Source organism: Nerophis ophidion, linkage group LG18 (genome assembly GCF_033978795.1).
Source record: "Nerophis ophidion isolate RoL-2023_Sa linkage group LG18, RoL_Noph_v1.0, whole genome shotgun sequence".
NCBI lineage: Eukaryota > Metazoa > Chordata > Actinopteri > Syngnathiformes > Syngnathidae > Nerophis > Nerophis ophidion.
Window position 1 is genome coordinate 41597538 of NC_084628.1, and position 25026 is coordinate 41622563.

Below are 25026 nucleotides of genomic sequence, written 5' to 3' on the forward strand. Positions count from 1 at the left end.
CAGCCACAGCTGGGGAGACATAGCACTCAGGGAAAAAAAACAGGAAACAGACAAAATAAGAGCGCTGACAGGAAACAAAGACAAACGCAGAGGAAAAACTAAAACATGGCCAAACTGTCAGGGACAAGCCTGACACTATTGTGACTAATAATTTATATTTCCGGTATTTCATGTGGTGGAAAGTGTTTTTTTTTTCTTCATCCTGAAACGTTGCATTGGAATATTTTCTCAGTATGAATGAAAAAAAACGACATAACTAAAAATATGAATGTGTACATCTATAAAGGTAAAATTAGTCAAATCTGAAGAGTATTGAAATGTGTTTTGTTCTGCGGTTTCTCATGAATCTAATTATTTATAGTTAACTAAAGAAAATATCCATGGTCAAAAGTACAAAACACATTTACATATGAGTTGGGAAATTGTGTTAGATGTAAATATAAACGGAATACAATGATTTGCAAATATTCAATTGAATGCACTACAAAGACAAGATATTTGATGTTCAAACTCATAAACTTATTTTTTATTTTTTGCAAATAATAATTAACATAGAATTTCATGGCTGCAACACGTGCCAAAGTAGTTGGGAAAGGGCATGTTCACCACTGTGTTACATCACCTTTTCTTTTAACAACACTCAATAAACGTTTGGGAACTGAGGAAACTAATTGTTGAAGCTTTGAAAGTGGAATTCTTTCCCATTCTTGTTTTATATAGAGCTTCAGTCCTTCAACAGTCCGTATTTTACGCTTCATATTGCGCCACACATTTTCAATGGGAGACAGGTCTGGACTGCAGGCGAGCCAGGAAGGTACCCGCACTCTTTTTTTTACGAAGCCACGCTGTTGTAGCACATGCTGAATATGGCTTGGCATTGTCTTACTGAAATAAGCAGGGGCGTTCATGAAAAAGACGGCGCTTAGATGGCAACATATGTTGTTCCAAAACCTGTATGTACCTTTCTGCATTAATGGTGCCTTCACAGATGTGTAAGTTAACCACGCCTTGGGCACTAATGCACCCCCATACCATCACAGATGCTGGCTTTCGAACTTTGCGTCTATAACAGTCTGGATGGTTCGCTGCCCCTTTGGTCCGGATGACACGATGTCGAATATTTCCCCAAAAAATTTGCAATGTGGACTTGTCAGACCACACAACTCTTTTCCACTTTACATCAGTCCATCTTAGATGATCTCGGGCCCAGAGAAGCCGGCGGCGTTTCTGGATGTTGTTGATAAACGGCTTTCGCTTTGCATAGTAGAGGTTTAACTTGCACTTACAGATGCAGCAACAAACCGTATTTAGTGACAGTGGTTTTCTGAAGTGTTCCTGAGCCAATGTGGTGATATCCTTTAGAGATTGATGTCGGTTTTGATCCAGTGCCGTCTGAGGGATCGAAGGTCACGGTCATTCAATGTTGGTTTCCGGCCATGCCGCTTACGTGGAGTGATTTCTCCAGATTCTCCCAACCTTCTGATTATATTATGGACCCAATCATGGCACCCACCTGTTCCCAATTAGCCTGCACACCTGTGGGATGTTCCAAATAAGTGTTTGATGAGCATTCTTCAACTTTATCAGTATTTATTGCCAGTTTTCCCAACTTCTTTGTCACGTGTTGCTGGCATCAAATTCCAAAGTTAATGATTATTCGCAAAAAGAATAAATGTTGGAACATCAAATATGTTGTCTTTGTAGCATATTCAACTGAATATGGGTTGAAAATGATTTGCAAATCATTGTATTCTGTTTATATTTACATCTAACACAATTTCCCAGCTCATATGGAAACGGGGTTTGTACTATCTATCTATTTATGGCTTCCGTGAGAACAAATCATTCATTACAATTCCGTACTTAAATGATGTTGTCTTATTATGTCCACATTTCCCCAATAATTTTTGTCCGGATTTACACACGTGTGTACAAAAGTTGTTTTTAACCCTTGATTTAAATGTTTCCAGGCGTGCTAAAATGCAAGCGGGATAGAAGGTATCCTCGGGGCCAGCTGTGTCCTGTGTGTGACGATCCTCCCCGATTCCACAAGAGACAACTCTCTCTTCTACCTGCCGAGGCCTTTACTTGTACCAAACCCTGGATCCACTCCCATCTAAAGCAGAAAAACATCAGTTTCGACGGAGGGCATTTTACACCAGTTTCTCCAAGGGACTTTCTAGCCCCACTCGGGTCCTTAGAAATGAACCTGACGGATCAGTTCCACACTGATGCCAGCCTATCATGCACTGTCCAAAGGCCATCCAGTTTTGACAACATTTCCCTTACCTTGGAGGAGGAGGATAGTAATAGCACTATGCTTACAACAAGCATCGGGACATATTTAGTCTGTAACATTGACGATGAACACATTCAACATCTGTGGCAAGTCCTGGCGGCCTACAGCGAGACTCCCATGAGACTGGAGAGAGGAGTGATGTCGGCCAAGCGTCCTGAAATGGTGTACAGATACAGCCAGAAGATGGTCGAGGATGAGCCGCACTCAAAGATTGACGCTGAAATCAAAGCCCTGCCGGCGTGGTTGATGCAAGGGGAGATTAACCTGCAGCTTGACCGTGCTTCCACCACATTTTCTACCCTGCACATCCAGTACCGGTCTGTGGTCAACCTACGGATAGAAAACACAATCCCTAAGAAGGACAGCTACTCATGGACGATGATCAAGAAAGACAACCAGACCAAGACTGACCACATCGTAATCACAGGTGGGTGTTAAAGGCCTACTGAAATGAGATGTTCTTATTTAAACGGGGATAGCAGGTCCATTCTATGAGTCATACTTCATCATTTCGCGATATTGCCATATTTTTGCTGAAAGGATTTAGTAGAGAACATCGACGATAAAGTTCGCAGCTTTTGGTCGCAAATAAAAAAGCCTTGCCTGTACCGGAAGTAGCAGACGATGTGTGGCGTGACGTCACGGGTTGTGGAGCTCCTCACATCTGAACAATGTTTACAATCATGGCCACCAGCAGCGAGAGCGATTCGGACCGAGAAAGCGACGATTTCCCCATTAATTTGAGTGTGGATGAACAATTTGTGGATGAGGAAAGCGAAAGTGAAGGACTAGAAAAAAAAAAAGAATAAATAATAAATAAATGATAAATGGGTTGTACTTGTATAGCGCTTTTCTACCTTCAAGGTACTCAAAGCGCTTTGACACTACTTCCACATTTACCCATTCACACACACATTCACACACTGATGGAGGGAGCTGCCATGCAAGGCGCCAACCAGCACCCATCAGGAGCAAGGGTGAAGTGTCTTGCTCAGGACACAATGGACGTGACGAGGTTGGTACTAGGTGGGATTTGAACCAGGGACCCTCGGGTTGCGCACGGCCACTCTTCCACTGCGCCACGCCGTACCATAGTTCTGTTTGTTTTGTCTGTAGTGCCTTGTGCAAGTGTTTTTGGTTCTTAGTTTGTTCTTTAGTAAAAATAAATCATCATTTCTTACCTTCACGCTGTGTCTTATCCGACTGCATCAACGAGAAAACGCAACCGCATCACCAAAATGCCAGCGAACCGTCACAATTACATTGATTTAGTTAGTTTTTGGAGACCCCTGATTTACAGTAAATAGAGCTTTTATATCTACAATATCAAAGCTGTTTTATAATGTCACCTAATTAATCAATTAAATAAATTATCGATGAACATCGACGATAAAGTTCGCAGCTTTTGGTCGCAAATAAAAAAGCCTTGCCTGTGCCGGAAGTAGCAGACGATGTGTGGCGTGACGTCACGGGTTGTGGAGCTCCTCACATCTGAACAATGTTTACAATCATGGCCACCAGCAGCGAGAGCGATTCGGACCGAGAAAGCGACGATTTCCCCATTAATTTGAGTAAGGATGAAAAATTTCTGGATGAGGAAAGTGAGAGTGAAGGACTAGAAGAAAAAAAAAACTAAACGGCAGAGCGATTCAGATGTTATTAGACTGAACTGGATTATATTTATATAGCGCTTTTCTCTAGTGACTCAAAGCGCGTTACATAGTGAAACCCAATATCTAAGTTACATTTAAACCAGTGTGGGTGGCACTGGAAGCAGGTGGGTAAAGTGTCTTGCCCAAGGACACAACGGCAGTGACTAGGACAAGTTGCTGGCACGGCCACTCTACCAACTGAGCTATACCGCCCCACAAATTTACTAGGATAATTCTGGAAAATCCTTTATCTGCTTATTGTGTTACTAGTGTTTTAGTGAGATTATATGGTCGTACCTGTACAACCTGAAGGTCAGCCCCACACCTTTCTTCAGCACCAGTCGACGGGTGGTGGCGATGCCCATCTCTGCCCTTCGCAAGGGACCCTCTTCGAAACATGATCTTTCGAAATGATCGCTGCATAAAACACTGTACTTTGTGGGTGTGGTCCAATCCAACCGTGTTCGCTTGACCGCTCTTTTCCATAGTAAAGCTTGACTGTCGTCTTTCGAGAATGTAAACAATGAAACACTGGCTGTGTTTGTGTTGCTAAAGGCGGCCGCAATACACCGCTTCCCACCTACAGCTTTCTTCTTTGATGTCTCCATTGTTCATTGAACACATTGCAAAACATTCAGCAACAGAGATGTCCACAATACTTTGGAATTTTGCGATGAAAACAGACGACTTAATAGCTGTGAACGATGCTATTAAGTGACGTCACGCGCGAAATTTAAAATTGCAATTTAGTCAACTATTGGCATGTGTTGCAATGTTAATATTTCATCATTGATATATAAACTATCAGACTGCGTGGTCGCTAGTAGTGGCTTTCAGTAGGCTTTTAAGGGATCAAGGTTGCACTGTTGTAAAGCTAAACCCTAACCCCTATTTTGTCTTTACTTCTAAAATATAGGTGGTGTGGTACAGCTTAACTGTGAAGTCCGGGGAGAGCCCAAGCCTTTGATAGAGTGGATTTTACCAGATGGAATTAAGGTTCGAGCCCCATACGTGAGTGAGGACAGTCGGATTCTAATCACAGCTGAAGCGAAGCTCACTCTTCGGGGTGCAGATATCTCAGACACGGGCCTCTATCGCTGCATTGCCACAAACTACTTGGATGCAGACATTCTCGTTTTTAGAGTGACAGTTGTCTCCCCGGATGTAGAGGAGGCCGATGTCAATGGTGTCCAGATATCGCAGAAACTGGGGGAGGATCTTGTTTTTGATTGTAACACTACAGGAAGTCCTAAGGCTTCTATACAATGGATATTCCCTGACCACTCAGTACTGGATAAGTCGCATGGGACCAGAAAGATATATGAGAACGGCACCCTGCTGATTGAGGGACTCACTCCAAAGGACCAAGGATTTTATAGGTGTTTGGTTTCTAATCATTTGGGAGTTGACATTTTGGTTTTGCAAGTGACAACAAAGGGAAGCTCCAATGGGGTGACAGGATTTGACGAGGACGGGTCTGGAATTGAGACGGAAAGTCAGATGGATACAACTTTAACTGAGAGCCGTATCATGCTCACGGACAGAGCTACTGAGGAATCAGTAGGAATAACTTTAAATCGACCACATTCCGGAAAGAAAATTCGAGGAAAAGGAGGTTCAGGAGGTCGAATGGGACACAGGAGGATTCCAGTTAGCAACAGACGCACATTTGGCAGTCGTCGGGTGTTTGATAAAGCAACAAGAACAGTGGACCCGGCAGAATTTGCGCATTTCATGAAAACTGCTCAAGATGAAGAACGGGATAAGACAAGAACAGGGAGAAAGTTGACAAAAGAGTCAAAAACTGATTTTTTAGATGACGACGACGTTGGCTCTGGCGATGTACACAATGACAACCTCATCTTGCTTACTACGGTTTTGCCAAATTCAAATAACCGGCAAGTATTTGGAACGGGAAACGGACAGCCTGACATGACCACGAAAAATGACAAAAAGGACAAACTAGCAACAGATTCTGTGACGATCCAAAGGTCTGGATTTACACACAGTCCAGATGAAAGTAGAAAAATCACTTCCCCACATTACCCGGTTTCACTCAACACAGACATATTCAACCGCGATGAAACTATTGAGAATTATTCTTTTGAAATACCTTCCAAGCCTCAAACTCACATCGATTATTCACAAGAAACCCAGCTGCAGTTCTCCGGAGAATACTCTGCAGATCCGGAGACATCCAGTGAGACACCATCGTCATTTACCATTGATCCCAATGTGACTCCCATGAGAGACGCCGGAGCCCCCTTGGAGTATTTTGTCCATTCAGATCCAGAAAGCCAGTCCACCATCACGGCCATCACCGCCACAGAGAGACGGGAAAACCAGATCACCTTCCACACGACGCAGACGATAAGATCCCCACCTTCGGGGTCCACTATCATCTCCCAGCAGCACATTCATATTATCCCAAAGAGGAAACATAAAGGAGGAGGCCGTAGGAGAATATTCCACGGTCACAGAAGAATCCTTAAACCCAACAGAATAAGTGATATACAGTCCATTATCAACAAACTCATCCAGTCATCGGGGCAGAACACGACAGGACCGTACATACCTGATCTTTCCACAGGTAAGAACGTTTTTCTCTTTGTGTTTACTTCTTTTAATTTGAATATACGACATCAAAAATGCTCAAAGTTATTTTTTCCAAGTACATAGCGTTGGACCCTGATTTAGCTACATCGAGTTTTAGATGTGTTGGACTCCGCCAAGGCTGTCCTTTGTCACCGATTCTGTTCATAACTTTTATGGACAGAATTTCTAGGCGCAGCCAAGGCGTTGAGGGGATCCGGTTTAGTGGCCACGGGATTAGGTCTCTGCTTTTTTGCAGATGATGTGGTCCTGATGGCTTCATCTGACCGGGATCTTCAGCTCTCACTGGATCGGTTCGCAGCCGAGTGTGAAGCGACCGGAATGAGAATCAGCACCTCCAAGTCTGAGTCCATGGTTCTCGCGCGGAAAAGGGTGGAGTGCCATCTCTGGGTTGGGGAGGAGACCCTGCCCCAAGTGGAGGAGTTCAAGTACCTAGGAGTCTTGTTCACGAGTGGGGGAGGAGTGGATCGTGAGATCGACAGGCGGATCGGTGCGGCGTCTTCAGTAATGCGGACGTTGTACCGATCCGTTGTGGTGAAGAAGGAGCTGAGCCGGAAAGCAAAGCTCTCAATTTACCGGTCGATCTACGTTCCCATCCTCACCTATGGTCATGAGCTTTGGGTCATGACCGAAAGGATAAGATCACGAGTACAAGCGGCCCAAATGAGTTTGGGTCTCTCCCTTAGAGATAGGGTGAGAAGCTCTGCCATCCGGGAGGAACTCAAAGTAAAGCCGCTGCTCCTCCACATCGAGAGGAGCCAGATGAGGTGGTTTGGGCATCTGGTCAGGATGCCACCCGAACGCCTCCCTAGGGATGTGTTTAGGGCACGTCCAGCTGGTAGGAGGCCACGGGGAAGACCCAGGACACGTTGGGAAGACTATGTCTCCCGGCCGGCCTGGGAACGCCTCGGGATCCCCCGGGAAGAGCTAGACGAAGTGGCTGGAGATAGGGAAGTCTGGGCTTCCCTGCTTAGGCTGCTGCCCCCGCGACCCGACCTCGGATAAGCGGAAGAAGATGGATGGATGGATGGATGGAGTTTTAGATGTCTACCAGGGGCGTCACTAGACCTAATACTGGGGCACACCTGGGGCACAAATAATTCATGTGAGCGTGCAAAGCGCGCAAGCAAAATAATTTTTTAAGCACTTATTTATCATAAAAAATACATAAATAGTGCTTTAAACTATGAAATCATATCAGATGATGTTGTATGGATCTTTGATGAACCACCTGAAATTAACTCATGCATTTGACCTACTTGTGCACTTTTTTTACTCCAGACTTCTAAACTACTACTGGTAAAATCAAAAAGGAAGAGCAATGAATCTTTTTGAAACATTTATTGCAGTAATCATCTGCAAATTTAACATCTACAAAAGTAAAACAAAACATAAAGCAGCCCTACATCTCTGGGTTCTTTTATATTATTTAATTTCCATTTATGGCAATGTGGCGAATCCTATTTCAGATACACAAAACGATAAAATATACACAAAACAATAAAGCCACAGTAGTAGAATAAATGAACAACTGTTGTGCGTCTGTTCAGGGAATCATTTTCTGAGAAGATGATTCCTGCTGCTTCTTCCCTGCTGCGGGCGAATAACGTTCTTAAATCCCTCTAGGAGTTACAGTTTGAGTCAAATCAAAATCAAAATAATGTTAATACCAAATTGTTGTTGGCTAACGATACCAACCTCAGCAGTGATTCTCATCCTCTCTCTCTCTCTCAACTGAAGTCTCGATCCACACGTGAATAAATTACCATATTAATTAGCCATGTGCTCATTGTTACGTGGAGTGAATACAGTAGCAATCAATTACCATACTAAGTAGTATGTGGGCTGTTGTCTATGTTATGTAGACTTAAAACTCTGAAGCGTTTTTTTCTTTTATTGGTGACATTTTTACTGGGGCACTGCAGATTAACAGTGGGGCACGTGCCCCAGTGAAATATGTCTGGCGACGCCCCTGATGTCAACTAATCTACCAAACCCAAAACCAGTGAATTTGGCACGTTGTTGTAATTTGTGAATTATATTTATATATAGCGCTTTTCTCTAATGACTCAAAGCGCTTTTACATAGTGAAACCCAATATCTAAGTTACATTTAAACCAGTGTGGGTGGCACTGGGAGCAGGTGGGTAAAGTGTCTTGCCCAAGGACACAACGGCAGTGACTAGGATGGCGGAAGCGGGAATCGAACCTGCAACCCTCAAGTTGCTGGCACGGCCACTCTACCAACCGAGCTATGCCGCCCCACACATTTCTAAATAAAAACAGAGTACAATGATTTGCAAAATCCTTTTCAATTTACTGTATTTCCTCGAACTGCCACCGGGGCGCTAATTAATTTAAAAGCTCTTCTCACTCCGGCGTTTACCAAACGCATGCGGTAAATTTAGGCCGGCACTTAAAAATTTGAGTGTGATGTAAGGATACCATCATTAAATTCACAATAAACAAAAACAACGTTATTATGGTCTTACCTTTACTTATAAATGAAGTCCATGCGCAGCTCCTTCTGATCAAAAGCATCGATAATTTCTTTATAGAAGTCTTCCTTATCTTTCTTCAGTTATAAAAGTCTCTCTGTCTCAATGGAGATCTTCCTTTATTACCTCCTGCTTCCATTGAAAGTCCAGTATAGGAAACTGTTTTATTTTAGATATGTAATCCTCCATGTTAAAAGTGCAAGCGAGAGGAAAAAATAAACGTTTGCTGCTTGTTGTCACTTCTTCTGCAGCCGAGTAGTCGCAAGAAGGATCACTAGCGCCCTCTACCACCAGGAGGCGGGAGTCATTTAAAGACTCATATTTGACACACGCAGCTACGGTATATGAATAAAACATAACTGCTTACTGTTCTTTTCAGCATATTCAATAACTTGGACCTTAAATCCCACTGAATAGCTCTGACGTCGCTTTTTTTATGCAGCACCGCCTAAGGGAGCAAAGGTCACGGGCATTCAATGTTGGTTTTCAGCCTTGCCGCTTACGTGCAGTGATTTCTCCAGATTCGCTGAACCTTTTGATGATATTTCCAGATCATAGATGGTGAAATCCCTAATTTCCTTGCAATAGCTGGTTGAGAAATGTTGTTCTTAAACTGTTCGACTATTTGCTCACGCATTTGTTGACAAAGTGGTGAATCCTCGCCCCGTCCTTGTTTGTGAATGACTGAGCATTTCATGGAAGCTGCTTTTATACCCAATCATGGCACCCACCTGTTCCCCAATTAGCCCGTTCACCTGTGGGATGTTCCATATAAGCGTTTGATGAGCATTCCTCAACTTTCTCAGTCTATTTTGCCACTCGTGCCAGCTTTTTGAAACATGTTGCAGGCAAAAAATTCCAAATGAGCTAATATTTGCAAGTATCTTGTCTTTGCAGTCTATTCAATTGAATATACGTTGAAAAGGATTTGCAAATTAGTGTATTCTGTTTTTATTTACGTTTTACACAACGTTTTGTAATATAGTGGTACATCAACTAACTAACTCACAGGTATTTTAGGTCTCCTTCTTAGTTTCATTCTCATTGTTATTTTTAAGTTGAGAGCATATAAGTCACAAGCCTCCACACTACTTGCTGGCATAGGTAATTCTACACCGGACCCGAGAAGGACCAAAAAAAACAGCCAGGCATCGTTTGAGATATGAGTGTTTTGAGTTAGGAATTCGTGAATGGAACATATTGAGCTCGTAAATGTAGTTAGTACTGTATAGCAATCTAATGCATGTCAAATTAAAACTACAAGATAAATACTGACTTACCATCAGTATGAACCTGGACTTGGTTTTTCGAGAGAGACCATGATATTATGGTTTGATGTGTGTGGGTGACTGTTGTAGTGTGATTTTTTTTTGTTTTTTTTTTGCCAGGAATGTCAACATCTTTAATGCAATTGTAGAAAGTGGGTACTTATTTTTATTTATTTTTTCCTTTTAAAAAAAACAACAAACTGGGCAAACACAAAAGTGATTTGGTGCATTGGCTTTGGAGCAACATGATCCCCTAATTGGATTTTAATGTGAATAAATAAGAATAAATACATTTATACAAAAGTATATTATTAAACAAAAATATACATTTTCAAAATTAAATATCTTAGATTCCGAACTATAAGCCGCTTTTTCCTACACTTTGAAACCCTGCAGTTTATAAAATGTATGGACTTTTTTTGCGAATGTCCATACTGTTTTGTGTTCAATAGTTTGTATTAAACCAGGGGTGTCCAAACTTTTTCCACAGAGGGCCGCACATGGAATAATTTAAGCATGCGGGGGCCATTTTGATATTTTTTATTTTCAAAACATAACAAAATATATGCATTTTTTTATTAAATCCTTAGGGCTCCTGGGGAGCATAGAGGGTCTCAGTCACTAAAATGTTAAAAATAAGTCAAATTATTATTATTATTTTTTGTTTAATGCTTACAATAAATCTCTATATCAACTTGAGGTTGATATCAAGTAAAACAAATAAGGTTTTATGCCTTTTCTGTCAAAGACAACTTTGTTTTTTTATAGTAAAACTGAAATATGCAGTGTTTAGATAGATAGATAGATAGATAGATAGATAGATAGATAGATAGATAGATAGATAGATAGATAGATAGATAGATAGATAGATAGATAGATAGATAGATAGATAGATAGATAGATAGTACTTTATTGATTCCTTCAGGTGAGTTCCTTTATTTAGCAATTAAAGCCCTCAAATATCAATAATGCAGGACACCATTGATTTTAAGTATTTAATATTTTTGAGTAATCACAGTAAAAAGTTTAATAAAATCCTACTAAATATATTTGAGATCCGAAAGGTTCTCTCCACTCATAAAGTGATACATTTTTATTTTTATTTTTTAAATTTTAACACTTAAATTTCAAGATCAACTTCCGATATATCTATCGATTTTAAGTTTGAACTATTATTTTGTTTGTTTTATGCTCTTTTTGTCAAAACTTTGATGTTTTTATATGGCAACCACACAATATATGCAATATTTTTTCCACATAATACATTTAAAAGTGATCATTTTTAAGTAATAATTCATTTTTAAGTAATAATTCATGCTAAAAATTTTAATTAATAAAGTATGTCTGATTGTGATTCTGATAACATGGATTTTTTGGTCCTTTTTTTTTGAGCAATGGAAAAAAAAGAAAAAAAGACAAAAGGAACAAAACAACTGCCTGCGTGGCAGCTTTGTGTAAACATTGCCACTTTTTCTCATAAAATTTCACCTCCTTCCACTTTTTTAAATGTTTTTTTTTTCATTTTTGCAATACTATCAATTTTGCAATTTTTGCAGAATGTGTGGCGGGCCGGTAAATGATTAGCTGCGGGCTGCAAATGGCCCACGGGCCGCACTTTGGACACCCCTGTATTAAACGCAAGCAAACACGCAGAAAATGTGTGTTAGTGTTTTATGGTGCTATATGTTGGATGAGTTCGCTCATTGCAAGAGTTGCATTCAATGCACTTCCCGTTTTAATGTTTTGAACTGTAAGTAAAACTGCTCAAAAAGGATTATTCATTCATCACTCCAAGCAACATTTGTAAGTTTTTTTTATTGAACTAAAAAATTGTCTGTAGGAGTGTTTTCATGCATATTTGTACATGCTGCCGTAACATAATTGATTTTGCGTCATTAGCATTAGTTAATATGTGAACACGTTTACGAGTGTCTGTGTTAGCTTAAATATATTCACCAAAACGTCACATGGACTTAATGAGTCTTATTAGCTAATTGGAGAGTCAGCATCTATAGCTCGTGGGTCCATGACTATGACTCTGTTTTGTTTGATCAGCCGTTTTACAGCCGCGTTACAGACACCGTCTGGAAACAATTAAGTTGTGTAAATAAATATCCACGAAATCTTTGTGTCCGGTGCCGCTAATACAGACAACTTAAACAAATTGAAAAACTTATTGGGGTGTCACCATTTAGTGGTCAATTGTACGGAATATGCACTGTACTGTGCAATCTACTAATAAAAGTTTCAATCAATCAATCAATCAATATGGACAAATATGTTTTTCTTATTAAATTGACTGGGTGCGGCTCTACAGTCCGGAAAATACTGTCATGATCTGCTATTTGGATCATGTCATATTCTGTTGTTGTTCCGTCTTTGTATCGTGTTCTGTTATTTGACTTCCTTAGTTCCTGGTGGCACTTCCTGTTTTGTTCCGTTGCCATAGTTACACATTTGTGTCACCTGCCTTTTTTTTTTGATGCGCACCTGCCTCCTAATTACTGTCCGTATTTAAGCCTGTCTTTTTCGTTACCCACTCTCGCAGTCTAGTTTGTATCCGATGCAATAGGTGACGTCGCTATCCCCGGTTGTGGTAAAAGACTTTTGTACTTGTTAGCTTCCACGCTATTCCGTTGCTTGTCCCTAGCTCACATGCTAGCGTTTTTTTTGTTCTTTCTAGCTCCCATGCTAGTTCTGTTTGTTTTGTCTGTAGTGCCTTGTGCAAGTGTTTTTGGTTCTTAGTTTGTTCTTTAGTATAAATAAATCATAATTTCTTACCTTCACGCTGTGTCTTATCCGACTGCATCAACGAGAAAACGCAACAGCATCACCACAATGCCAGCGAACCATCACAATTACATTGATTTAGTTAGTTTTTGGAGACCCCTGATTTACAGTAAATAGAGCTTTTATATCTACAATATCAAAGCTGTTTTATAATATCACCTAATTAATCAATTAAATAAATTATCGATGATGATAATAATGTCCTCGTAGGACAGTCTATCCTTCTGAGAATCAGCATCCTCTGCCGTGGACGTTTGTACTTTGCATAGCTGGGCTCCTTTTTTTTTCCGAAATGTGGAAGAAAAGAAGTACACCAATGTCAGACCAGGACATGGATTACAGGACGAGCCAGGCGTGAATTCAGGTACATGATCATTTATTAATACACTAAATACGAAAATAATCAAAACAAAGGGCGCTCACAAGGAGGTATATTACTAGACTACAAAATACAAACAGGAAACAAAAACACTTGCACGATGGCATGAATGAACTATGAACATAAACAGCAAGATGGCATGACTGTAAACAACTAAAACAAAACACTTACTGTGACCAAAAACAGGAGGCAAGAATAGCAAGGTGCGTGGCAGGTGATCGAATGAGTAGCATATGTAGGCAATGCAATAGCAGGCATGAAGGCAGAAAGCAAATAGCAAAGTTCCCAGGATGAGGACAGAAACAGAATGGTTTAAATAGCAGCTATGATGATTAGAAACAGGTGTGGGACTGAGGGCTGGGCGTGACTTGGAGACCAGGTGGAAACTAATGGGTTACTATGGAAACAAACAAAACCAGGAAGTGTAAAACGGGAAAAAAGAGTCCAAAAACAAAACAAACATGATCAAACTTAAAACTGAATTACAGGCATGACAACCAAAAGCAAAATGTTGACCGCATGGAACGCTGGTTTTTTAGGAGGATTTAATAAGACACTAATTTGTATGTCACACCCACATGGCCCACAATGCAATACACACAGTACTGACGATTCATGATTAACATGTTGTTGTTTTTAATAATAGATGAAGAACTTTCCATTTCCACAACTCCATTTGGGGGACAAGAGAAAGGAGGAACAACAAAAACACCACAAAGACAAAAGAAGCCTTCAATCACTACTGAAACAGTCACAATTCATCAGACTCCCACAGTAACCCTAAAAACATCCCCTGCTACCCAGCCCCCCACAACTAAACTGGACCTACCCCCTTCCAAAAAACCAGAGACAACAATGAGCATATTTGAAGAAGACAACCATGAAGAGTCATTTTCTGCCGACTTCGAGGTGCCAAATCTGAAGCCCGGTGTCCAGCATCCAATTACGATTAGCCCTACTTATTACCTCACCACTGTCGAAACACCACAAGAACCATCAACTCTTGCCTCACCGCCGACAGTCATTTTACCCTCAGGGAGAAAGTCTGACAGGGAATTTGTGTATGGGTCCGGTGGACTCCCGGATGATTTTTCTACAACAAGACACGGATCAAATGCAAAGAGAGGCCGCCAAGGAAAAAGAAAGAGGCCCCATAAGGGCAGTAAAAACTTAAAGAAACCTAAAACAAATACATTTTATCCTACGAAAGCAACTGAGTTCCACAAGAAAACAACAACTGGGATAACCATGGGAAGTACAATCCAGGCATCTATAGTACCCCAAAAGAGTGTCTCAAAACCCACGTATACACTCTCAAAGCCGATTGACAGAACCTCAGGGTCATCAGAGCAGGACACGTACACTTCCCAGGAAGTAGACTGGGACATTTCTTATACTCCAACCAAAACGCCACTTATGTCGTTTACATCAAGAGGATCTTACTCTTACTCAACAGTTCAAGATAGAGTACATAGTACTTATACACCCTCGACACACAGGAAGCATAGTCACACAACAGCTACAGGGAAAGCCAGGCCGACATTGCAAAGTCTTACCAAAGAAAGTGCAGGTAAAGACATTTTCTTTGCTACGATGACCATGCAAAACTACACCTACACATACAAAAGAAACCACGGGCATCATTCCCATGTCACTACGAGACCCGCTGTTGCTGGCTTAGAACCAACTACCAGGGTCACGTCAAGCAAACCCAGAATAGTTGGTGGTAACGCAGCCAGTTTTACAGTTTTGTCCAGCTCAGATGCTTTCCTGCCGTGCGAGGCTGTCGGAGACCCCCTGCCAGAGATATCCTGGAAACGCTTCTCCTCAAGCACAGGTACACTTGAACGATACCAAATGTGATGTATACTGTCCATGTATTTGTGCCGAGGGAAATATCACTTAAGGGATATTCTCTCTTCATTCCAGGAAACACAGTCACCATCAAGGGGAGAATAGGCAAGTTTGAGGTGTTGCACAATGGCACCTTGGCGATACAGAATGCCAACATCAAGGACCGTGGCCAGTATCTCTGTATCGCTGAAAATAATCACGGGTCGGATAAACTTATAGTCACCCTCGCCGTGGTAGCTTACCCATCACGTATCCTGGAACCCAAAATGCGTGAGATAAAGTCTCATTCAGGTAACACTGTGCAGATGAAGTGCAATGCAGAGGGTCGACCCACACCCACGATATCCTGGATTCTGGCAAACCGGACCCAAGTAAGGGGACAAAACACCACAAATGGAAGGGTGATGGTGACTGCAGGTGGGACTCTTGTCCTTACACAGGTGTCGGTTTTTGACAGAGGTCAGTACAAGTGCATCGCTAGTAACTCAGCAGGTGCTGATACTGCTACAATTCGCCTGCATGTGGTAGCTGCTCCGCCGGATATCTTGGAGGAAAAACGTCAGCCGGTGAAAGCTCTTTTAAACCAAAACCTATGGCTGCACTGCACAGGACAAGGCAACCCTCAGCCAAGGATTCACTGGGTGCTGCAAGACGGTGTGGTAGTCAGTTCAAACAGATTTGCCCGGGACAGTAGAATATTTGTCCATGAGAACGGAACCCTCCACATAAAGGATGTAAATCCAAATGATAAAGGCAAATATGAATGTATTGCAACGAGCTCTACGGGCTCAGAGCGAAGGGTGGTGACTCTAACAGTCGAGAAAACAAAATCTGCACCTAAAATAGTAGCAACATCACAGCAAGTCACTGAGTTGTATTTTGGGGACCAGCTGAAACTAAACTGCTCAGCAAAGGGAGACCCTAAACCCAGAATAATATGGAGGTTACCATCCGAAGCAGTGGTGGACCAGTGGCAAGGGTAAGATTCTTGGACTGGATTCCTTCTAAAACAGTGTGAGCTCTCTGTGTCCTCTGTTTCGTCTCTTCGTGATGCTGAATACTAATTTAATAAAATAATATATATTTAAAGCATGCTTTACCTATAAATAGTGAGGCAGTGTAGAAAGCATTTTTGTCTCCCAGCCAGAGGGTCTTAGGTTCTCAGAGTACCCCAGTCTTTGTTTATGTTATTGTAACCTGCCTGGTTCAGTCCCTGCTTTTACTGTTCCGAACCTGGGTCGCTGGCCATGAATTGATTAACATGGACCCCGACTTAAACAAGTTGAAATACCTATTGGGGTGTTACCATTTAGTGGTCAATTGTACGGAATATGTACTGTACTGTGCAATCTACTAGTAAAAGTTTCAATCAATCAATCAATCAATGGCATGAGAGACAAGTGTGCTAGCTACTCAGCCCGACCTATCAACCCGATAGCCAGCACTGCTCTTGAGGTCGTCAGGGAGAGAGGTTCTCTTGGACTAGCTGGCCTCTGTTACACTAGGTTTATTGGACCCGCCATAGGTGTGAATATACTGTAAGTATTAATGATAACTGGTATCTCTGTGCTCTGTGATTGAAGTCCAGGGTTTTTATCTTGCTTTTGCCCAAAATTTGCTGGAATGAACTTCATCCTTCACCCATGACCCTCAACTGGCTAACTGGTAGAAAATATATGAATTAAGGATTTTGAAATAAGAAAACCTTTAATAAATTAAAGCTGCAAGCAGCATTGGTCGGGCCCGCCTTTGGCTGCTGCCCCCACGACCCAAACGGTAGAAGCATGGATAGTAGCTACTATTATTATAGGGTATTGTGTGTAGAATTTTGAGGACAAAAAAGATTTAATTCCATTTTACATTGTCATTGTCTACTGTTAGCCATAAGTGTCCCAATACTTTTGCCTAGTGTTAGTCCTAAGTGTCCCAATACTTTTATCCAGTGGTAGTAGCCATCTTGAGACAACAGCAGCGCAGCAGCATCAGCGCAGTTGATTTTTGAAGGGTCATAAAATCAAAACCGGAGCAGTAATCAAACATCTGTCTAATACTTTTAATCAGAAGGGTTCAAACTCTCTCCTGTGCGAGTTTGAAGCCGAAACGACAAAGGCGCTCAGAGATAACTTTTGAAGAAAGGTGACAGGATTTTACAAAACTTTTGTTTTGAAGGGGTAATTGCCAACTTCCTCTTGATTTTTGCTGAAGGATGTCGATTATTAAAATGTCGGTCCAAGTGAGACCTACATAGAAGTTTTTGTTTCATCTCCCTCCGACATTCCTACTGGAAGTTACAGGCAGTTTTGTTTGAGTTTTCTTCCTAGGAGCAGATTTTTCTGTGTTTTATTCAAAAATTTTGAGTTTTGGGGTTTGGTTTTTTCATTACATCGCAATTTTTGCCAGTTCTGATGTGTGTGCCAAGTTTGGTGAGTTTTGAAGCATTTTAAGGGGGTCAAATTACAGCTCAAAGAGGCAAAAATAGCATTTTTTGCGAAAATTTTGCTTTGAAGGGGTTTTTGCCAACTTCCTGTTGATTTTTGCTATAGAAGTTTAAATTGGGAAATGTAGGTCTAAGTCAGACCTACATAGAGGTTTTTGTTTCATGTCTCTACGACATTCCTAACGGAAGTTACAAGCAGTCTGTTTTTTTTCCTAGGGGGCGCTAGAGCGCATTTTTGATTTTTTTTTTTTTTTTTTTTTTTAATTAGATGGCAATTTTCGCCAGTTCTGATGAGTGTGTGAAATTTGGTGAGTTTTGAAGCATGTTCAGGGGGTCAAATTACAGTTCAAAGAGGCGTCGGAATAATAATAAATAGGGAGTCCTTTGGCAATGGGCCATGCGGGCCCTAATTATAGGACTTTTTACATACTTAAAAAGTACATCAGACCTGTTTACAGTACAGCATGTTTGAATTGACAACAATCTGTCTTCCACTGATCATACTGATGTATAGTTCTTTCTCATTTGAATTTAATTTCATTAGGATGGGTAGCAGAATCCAGGTTCTGGAAAATGGTACCCTAATCATCAACTCAGTTATGGATAAAGACGAAGGAGACTATCACTGTGTCGCTAAAAGCGCAACTGGTGATGACCAACAACTCATGAGAGTCAAGGTGTCCATGAAACCAGCTAAAATAGAGCATAAGGTCTATGGCAAGAAAAAGGTCGTCTATGGTAATGACCTAAAGGTAGACTGTAAAGCCTCTGGGGCTCCAAAGCCAGAGATCTCGTGGGGTCTCCCAGATGGTACCCTTGTTAACAGTGCTCTGCAGGCAGATTCCTTTAGTGGAGGAAGCAGAATGCGACGCTACACTTTGTTTGACAATGGGACGCTCTACTTAAATGAAGTAAGTGGTCTACACTTACAGACTTCAATTTTTATAAAAAACTTGTCTTGTCAACTAACATATGTATTATTTGCCAGGTCGGCATGTCAGAGGAAGGAGACTACACCTGTATTGCTGAGAACCAAGTAGGAAAAGATGAGATGCACGTACATATCACCGTGACTACTGCCGCGCCAAAGCTACTCCAAAACAGTGAAACTCATGCCAGAGTAAAGCCTGAAGGTAACATCCGGTTTGACTGTGAAGCGGTGGGTGAACCCAAACCAAAGATTCTGTGGATGTTGCCCGACAATGATGTAATTGCGGCATCTAACGAACGCTACTTATTGCATGTCAACGGCTCTCTCGATATAAGAAATGTAAAGCTGATGGATGCCGGAGAATATGTGTGCATGGCTCGCAACCCTGCTGGTGAAAACAGAAAAGTCTACAAGCTAGAAATCGATGGTAACCCACCAGTCATCAACGGCTACCATCAGAATAGGACAGTAAGACAAGATTTCTCCACCAAATATTCCAGGAAACTTATGGACTGTAAAGCTGAAGGCCGCCCCACTCCGACAATCACCTGGATAATGCCTGATAACATATTTTTAAGAGCACCATACTTCGGGGGACGAATCAACGTTCATCATAACGGGACATTGGAAATTCGTAATGTGCGTCCTACGGATACTGGAGAGTTCATTTGCATGGCCCGGAACGATGGGGGTGAGGCGGTTTTGGTGGTACAGCTTAAGGTTACTAATATGCTCCGACGGCCCATTTTTAAGAACCCTTTCAATGAGCGGGTAGTCTCTCCATTGGGTAAAACCAATGTTCTGAACTGCTCTGCTGATGGATACCCAAAACCTGATATCACCTGGATCCTGCCTAATGGGACACGGCGTAACTCCCACGATGGGACTTTGGTCATTTATAATGCCCGCGTTGAGGATTCTGGAAAATACCGCTGTGGTGCCAAGAACATGATGGGCTACATAGAAAAGTTAATCATTTTGGATGTTGGGCAGAAGCCTTTCATTCTGACAAGACCGAGGGGCATCATCCGCGGTATGTTTGGGGATCCTCTTTACCTTCACTGTCTGTCTGATGGGAATCCGAAACCTCGAGTCTACTGGACCCTCCCCGGGGGCCACACTCTCACCCGGCCTCAAGTCCTGGGCCGTTACAAGTTGCAGGAAAACGGTACCCTAGTTGTCCAAGACGCCACTCTCCACGATAGAGGAAACTATGTCTGCAGAGCTCGGAATGATGCGGGGGAGACTTTGCTTACGGTCCCTGTTGTTATCATCGCCTACCCACCACGCATCACCACGATGCCACCGCCTAGCTTGAGTGTAATGACGGGGACACCTATCAAGCTGAACTGTGCAGCTGCTGGTATACCGAAACCAGAGATCACCTGGGAGTTGCCTGACTATTCCATTCTGTCAACAGCACAACAAGGGAGACAAACGGGAAGTGAACTGCTTCACCCTCAAGGTACGCTTATTATTCAAAGACTCACAGCCTTGGACTCTGGCACTTATAAGTGTCTGGCCAAGAACCATCTGGGTACAGACCTAAAGGCTGTATATGTGCATGTGTTGTAGGAGAATAAATCAGGGCTGGAAGACTGATTTTAGCAGAAACCTGGGTGTTCGGGGTTTAGTACCTTGTTGTATGTGATTTAAAGGCCTACTGAAAGCCACTACTAGCGACCACGCAGTCTGATAGTTTATATATCAATGATGAAATATTAACATTGCAACACATGCCAATACGGCCGCTTTAGTTTACTAAAGTGCAATTTTAAATGTTGGGCGAATTATCCTGCTGAAAACGATGACGCGTGCGCGTGACGTCACGGATTGTAGCGGACATTTTGGTCAAACACCGATCCCAGCTTTAATCGCACAATTCCACAGTATTCTGGACATCTGTGTTGCTGAATATTTTGCAATTTGTTCAATTAATAATGGAGACGTCAAAGAAGAAAGACGTAGTTGGGAAGCGGTGTATAGCGGCCGCCTTTAGCAACACAAACACAGCCGGTGTTTCATTGTTTACATTCCCGAAAGATGACAGTGAAGCTTTACTATGGAACAGAGCGGTCAAGCGAACACGGTTCCCTACCACATGTCAACCGGCATGTTTCGGTAATCAATCTATCAATCAATGTTTACTTATATAGCCCTAAATCACTAGTGTCTCAAAGGGCTGCACAAACCACTACGACATCCTCGGTAGGCCCACATAAGGGCAAGGAAAACTCACACCCAGTGGGACGTCGGTGACAATGATGACTATGAGAACCTTGGAGAGGAGGAAAGCAATGGATGTCGAGCGGGTCTAACATGATACTGTGAAAGTTCAATCCATAATGGATCCAACACAGTCGCGAGAGTCCAGTCCAAAGCGGATCCAACACAGCAGCAAGAGTCCCGTAATAAGTCGGCTCTTACCGTAGACATGAGCGGAGAGCTTGCGTCGTTCCTCCTGCAGCTGCGGACTCTCTTGCCTCCTCCCACCAGTTGCCCCTGACCGTCTGATACTTCCACCTTGGAGAAAGAAGGAAAAAAAAAAAATATCAGCCTGGCCTGACAGGCTGCATTTGCCTCGTCGGGAAACGTGGCTGCCCTCGGAAGACACTGGCGGTCACCACACCCGTGGCCACACCCCACCGACTTTCAGGTTGTACAGGTGCGACCATATAATCTCACTAAAACACTAGTAACACAATAAGGGATTTTCCAAAATGATCCTAGTACATGCGTCTAATAACATCTGAATCGCTCCCACTGCCCTCGTCTTTTTTCTTTTTCTAGTCCTTCACTCTCACTTTCCTCATCCACAAATCTTTCATCCTCGCTCAAACTAATGGGGAAATTGTCGCTTTTCTCGATCCGAATCGCTCTCGCTGCTGGTGGCCATGATTGTAAACAATGTTCAGATGTGAGGAGCTCCACAACCCGTGACGTCACGCGCACATCGTTCGCTACTTCCGGTACAGGCAAGGCTTTTTTATTAGCCACCAAAAGTCGCAAACTTTATCCTTTCAACAAAAATATGGCAATATAGCGAAATGATCAAGTCTGACACATAGAATGGACCTGCTATCCCCGTTTAAATAAGAAAATATCACTTCAGTAGGCCTTTAAGAGGACGACAGCTTACAATGGTTTCCAATGAGAAAAAAACCATTCGAACAAAGCAATGAAATAAATAACACATCTGGGGGGCTGGAATGGGTTGATGTAACTTATAAGGCAACGTTTAGAAAAATCTTCCAGTAGAAGTTTCATGTACATGTGGGATCAATCTAAAGTCAGGAGGTGATGCTGACAACACATGGGTATACTTAGCGCACATTCAGCCTCGTCAACAACTTGACCTTCAACATTAAATGACGAAAATGCATGAATGTATTGTACAAATATTTTAACAGCAAACTATCAACTGTTTTCTATTTGTTTTAATACAAACAGAGGGTAGAATGATTGTTTTTTTTACACTGGATGCATCTTGTTGGCTACAAAGTCAGTGATGGATTATGGTTTTAAGAGGATTCCCTTGTTTATTTCAACACATATAATTGGTTGATGCAGTTTTAGAAAATGTTCAATTGTGTTGTACACAATATTTTACAGTAATGTTATACATTATGCTTATCTGTAACAATACAGTATATGTTTTAGAACCTACTAATGTATGGGAGGAATAATAAACATTGAAACATATTTGAGATTTTTCATGTTTGCATGGTTCTTTTGTTTAAGATACTGTATTTTGAACTAGAAATCAGAAGTAAGTAGCAATGGGTGATACCCCCAAATGTTTGTTGATATGATTATTATGCCATACAATCATATCATACCAAGCTCCGGCATACGTGGTATCGAATTATAATATCAAACACCCGTGTCACGTCATTGTGATGCGTGTTTTGTTCAACCCCAGGATGCAATGGACCAGTCGGATAGGACTTGCAGGTAAGGGCTTGATTTAATGTAAAAATATAACCACACTGGTACAAAATAGACAGAAATCAACAAAAGGAAACGCGTGCCGAATGCACGGGAAGCTAATGCTAAAACTTAGCACCGAGTCAAGAAGTCCAAAGGCAACATGCCGAGCTCACGGGAAGCTAAGGAAATACTTAGCACAGAGACACAAACTAGGAAACATCCACGTGAGTGTTGCTTACCGCAAACAAAGGATCAAGATCGAACGAAGGGAGAAGGCAGGCTTGTATAAGGAAGTAATCAATAAACACAAGTGTGTGTCAAAAGCAAGTAGTAGGTAGAACAAATCAGAAACTATGGTAACAGAACAGAAAAAAACGGAAATGCTGATTATCGGTCCTGCTAGACACCGACCTCTATTTAATAATACAACTTTAACATTTGACAACCAAATAATAAAACAAGGGGACTCGGTAAAAAATCTCAATCAATCAATCAATCAATGTTTACTTATATAGCCCTAAATCACTATCATCAATCAATCAATGTTTATTTATATAGCCCCAAATCACAAATGTCTCAAAGGACTGCACAAATCATTACGAGTACAACATCCTCGGAAGAACCCACAAAAGGGCAAGGAAAACTCACACCCAGTGGGCAGGGAGAATTCACATCCGGTGGGACGCCAGTGACAATGCTGACTATGAGAAACCTTGGAGAGGACCTCAGATGTGGGCAAACCCCCCCCAGGGGACCGAAAGCAATGGATGTCGAGCGGGTCTAACATGATACTGTGAAAGTTCAATCCATAGTGGCGAGAGTTCAGTTCAAAGCGGATCCAAGACAGCAGCGAGAGTCCCGTCCACAGGAAACCATCCCAAGCGGAGGCGGATCAGCAGCGTAGAGATGTCCCCAACCGATACACAGGCGAGCGGTCCATCCTGGGTCCCGACGAGCGGTCCATCCTGGGTCTCGACTCTGGACAGCCAGTACTTCATCCATGGTCATCGGACTGGACCCCCTCCAAAAGGGAGGGGGGGACATAGGAGAAAAAGAAAAGAAACGGCAGATCAACTGGTCTAAAAAGGGAGTCTATTTAAAGGCTAGAGTATACAAATTAGTTTTAAGGTGAGACTTAAATGCTTCTACTGAGGTAGCATCTCGAACTTTTACCGGGAGGGCATTCCAGAGTACTGGAGCCCGAACGGAAAACGCTCCATAGCCCGCAGACTTTTTTTGGGCTCTAGGAATCACTAATAATCCGGAGTCCTTTGAACGCAGATTTCTTGCCGGGACATATGGTACAATACAATCGGCAAGATAGGATGGAGCTAGACCGTGTAGTATTTTATACGTAAGTAGTAAAACCTTAAAGTCACATCTTAAGTGCACAGGAAGCCAGTGCAGGTGAGCCAGTACAGGCGTAATGTGATCACACTTTCTTGTTCTTGTCAAAAGTCTAGCAGCCGCATTTTGTACCAACTGTAATCTTTTAATGCTAGACATGGGGAGACCCGAAAATAATACCTTACAGTAATCGAGACGAGACGTAACAAACGCATGGATAATGATCTCAGCGTCTTTAGTGGACAAAATGGAGCGAATTTTAGAGATATTACGGAGATGAAAGAAGGCCATTTTAGTAACGCTTTTAATATGTGACTCAAAGGAGAGTTGGGTCGAAGATAATACCCAGATTTTTTACAGTCACCTTGTTTTATTATTTGGTTGTCAAATGTTAAAGTGGTATTATTAAATAGAGGTCGGTGTCCAGCAGGACCGATAATCAGCATTTCCGTTTTTATTTTGTTCTGTTACCATAGTTTCTGATTTGTTCCACCTGCTACTTGCTTTTGACGCGCACCTGTATTTATTGATTACTTCCTTATATAAGCCATTTGCCGCTTTTCCACCAATGCAGGGTTAGGCAACCCAGAACGTTGAGCCACTTTGGACCCAAATAACAACGCTGTCAAGCACCATTCATATAAAACTTGCGGGCCGCTCTAACATAAAAATTTGATATTAAGGTGGGGTGCCGCAAAATAACGTCTAGCGGGCCACAATTGGCCTGTGGGCCACAATTGGCCCGTGGGCCACATTTGGCCCGCGGGCCACAGGTTTGGGACCCCTGCTGTAAGAGCTAGCAGAAGTGTTTTGTACATGAACGAGTGGAAAATGAAATGGAACTATAGAGCAGTAGTCCCCAACCACCGAGCCGCGGAGGAATTTTTAAAATTTTTTAATTTTTATTCTTATTTTTATTTTTAATTAAATCAACATAAAAAACACAAGATATACTTACAATTATGGTACCGGGCCGTGGCTCGATTGGTACCGGGCCGCATAATAATTTTTTACAGTTGTATTTTTTTA

The 25026-nt window shown here is 42.0% G+C and overlaps 1 protein-coding gene and 1 long non-coding RNA gene across 2 annotated transcripts in view; one reads left to right on the forward strand and one right to left on the reverse strand.

Moving 5' to 3' along the window:
- Nucleotides 1-22422, forward strand: part of igsf10 (immunoglobulin superfamily, member 10) — a 37197-nt gene extending 14775 nt beyond the window's left edge. Inside the window, exons 5-10 of the mRNA XM_061878131.1 lie at nucleotides 1971-2726; nucleotides 4868-6541; nucleotides 14145-15335; nucleotides 15428-16331; nucleotides 18334-18700; nucleotides 18778-22422. Of these exons, the coding sequence (XP_061734115.1) occupies nucleotides 1971-2726; nucleotides 4868-6541; nucleotides 14145-15335; nucleotides 15428-16331; nucleotides 18334-18700; nucleotides 18778-20295 (6410 nt within the window). The 3' untranslated portion in view covers nucleotides 20296-22422. The remainder of the gene's footprint in view (nucleotides 1-1970; nucleotides 2727-4867; nucleotides 6542-14144; nucleotides 15336-15427; nucleotides 16332-18333; nucleotides 18701-18777) is intronic.
- The window catches only part of LOC133537207 (uncharacterized), an 86248-nt gene that overhangs the window by 3774 nt on the left and 57448 nt on the right, over nucleotides 1-25026 (reverse strand). The window lies entirely within an intron of this gene.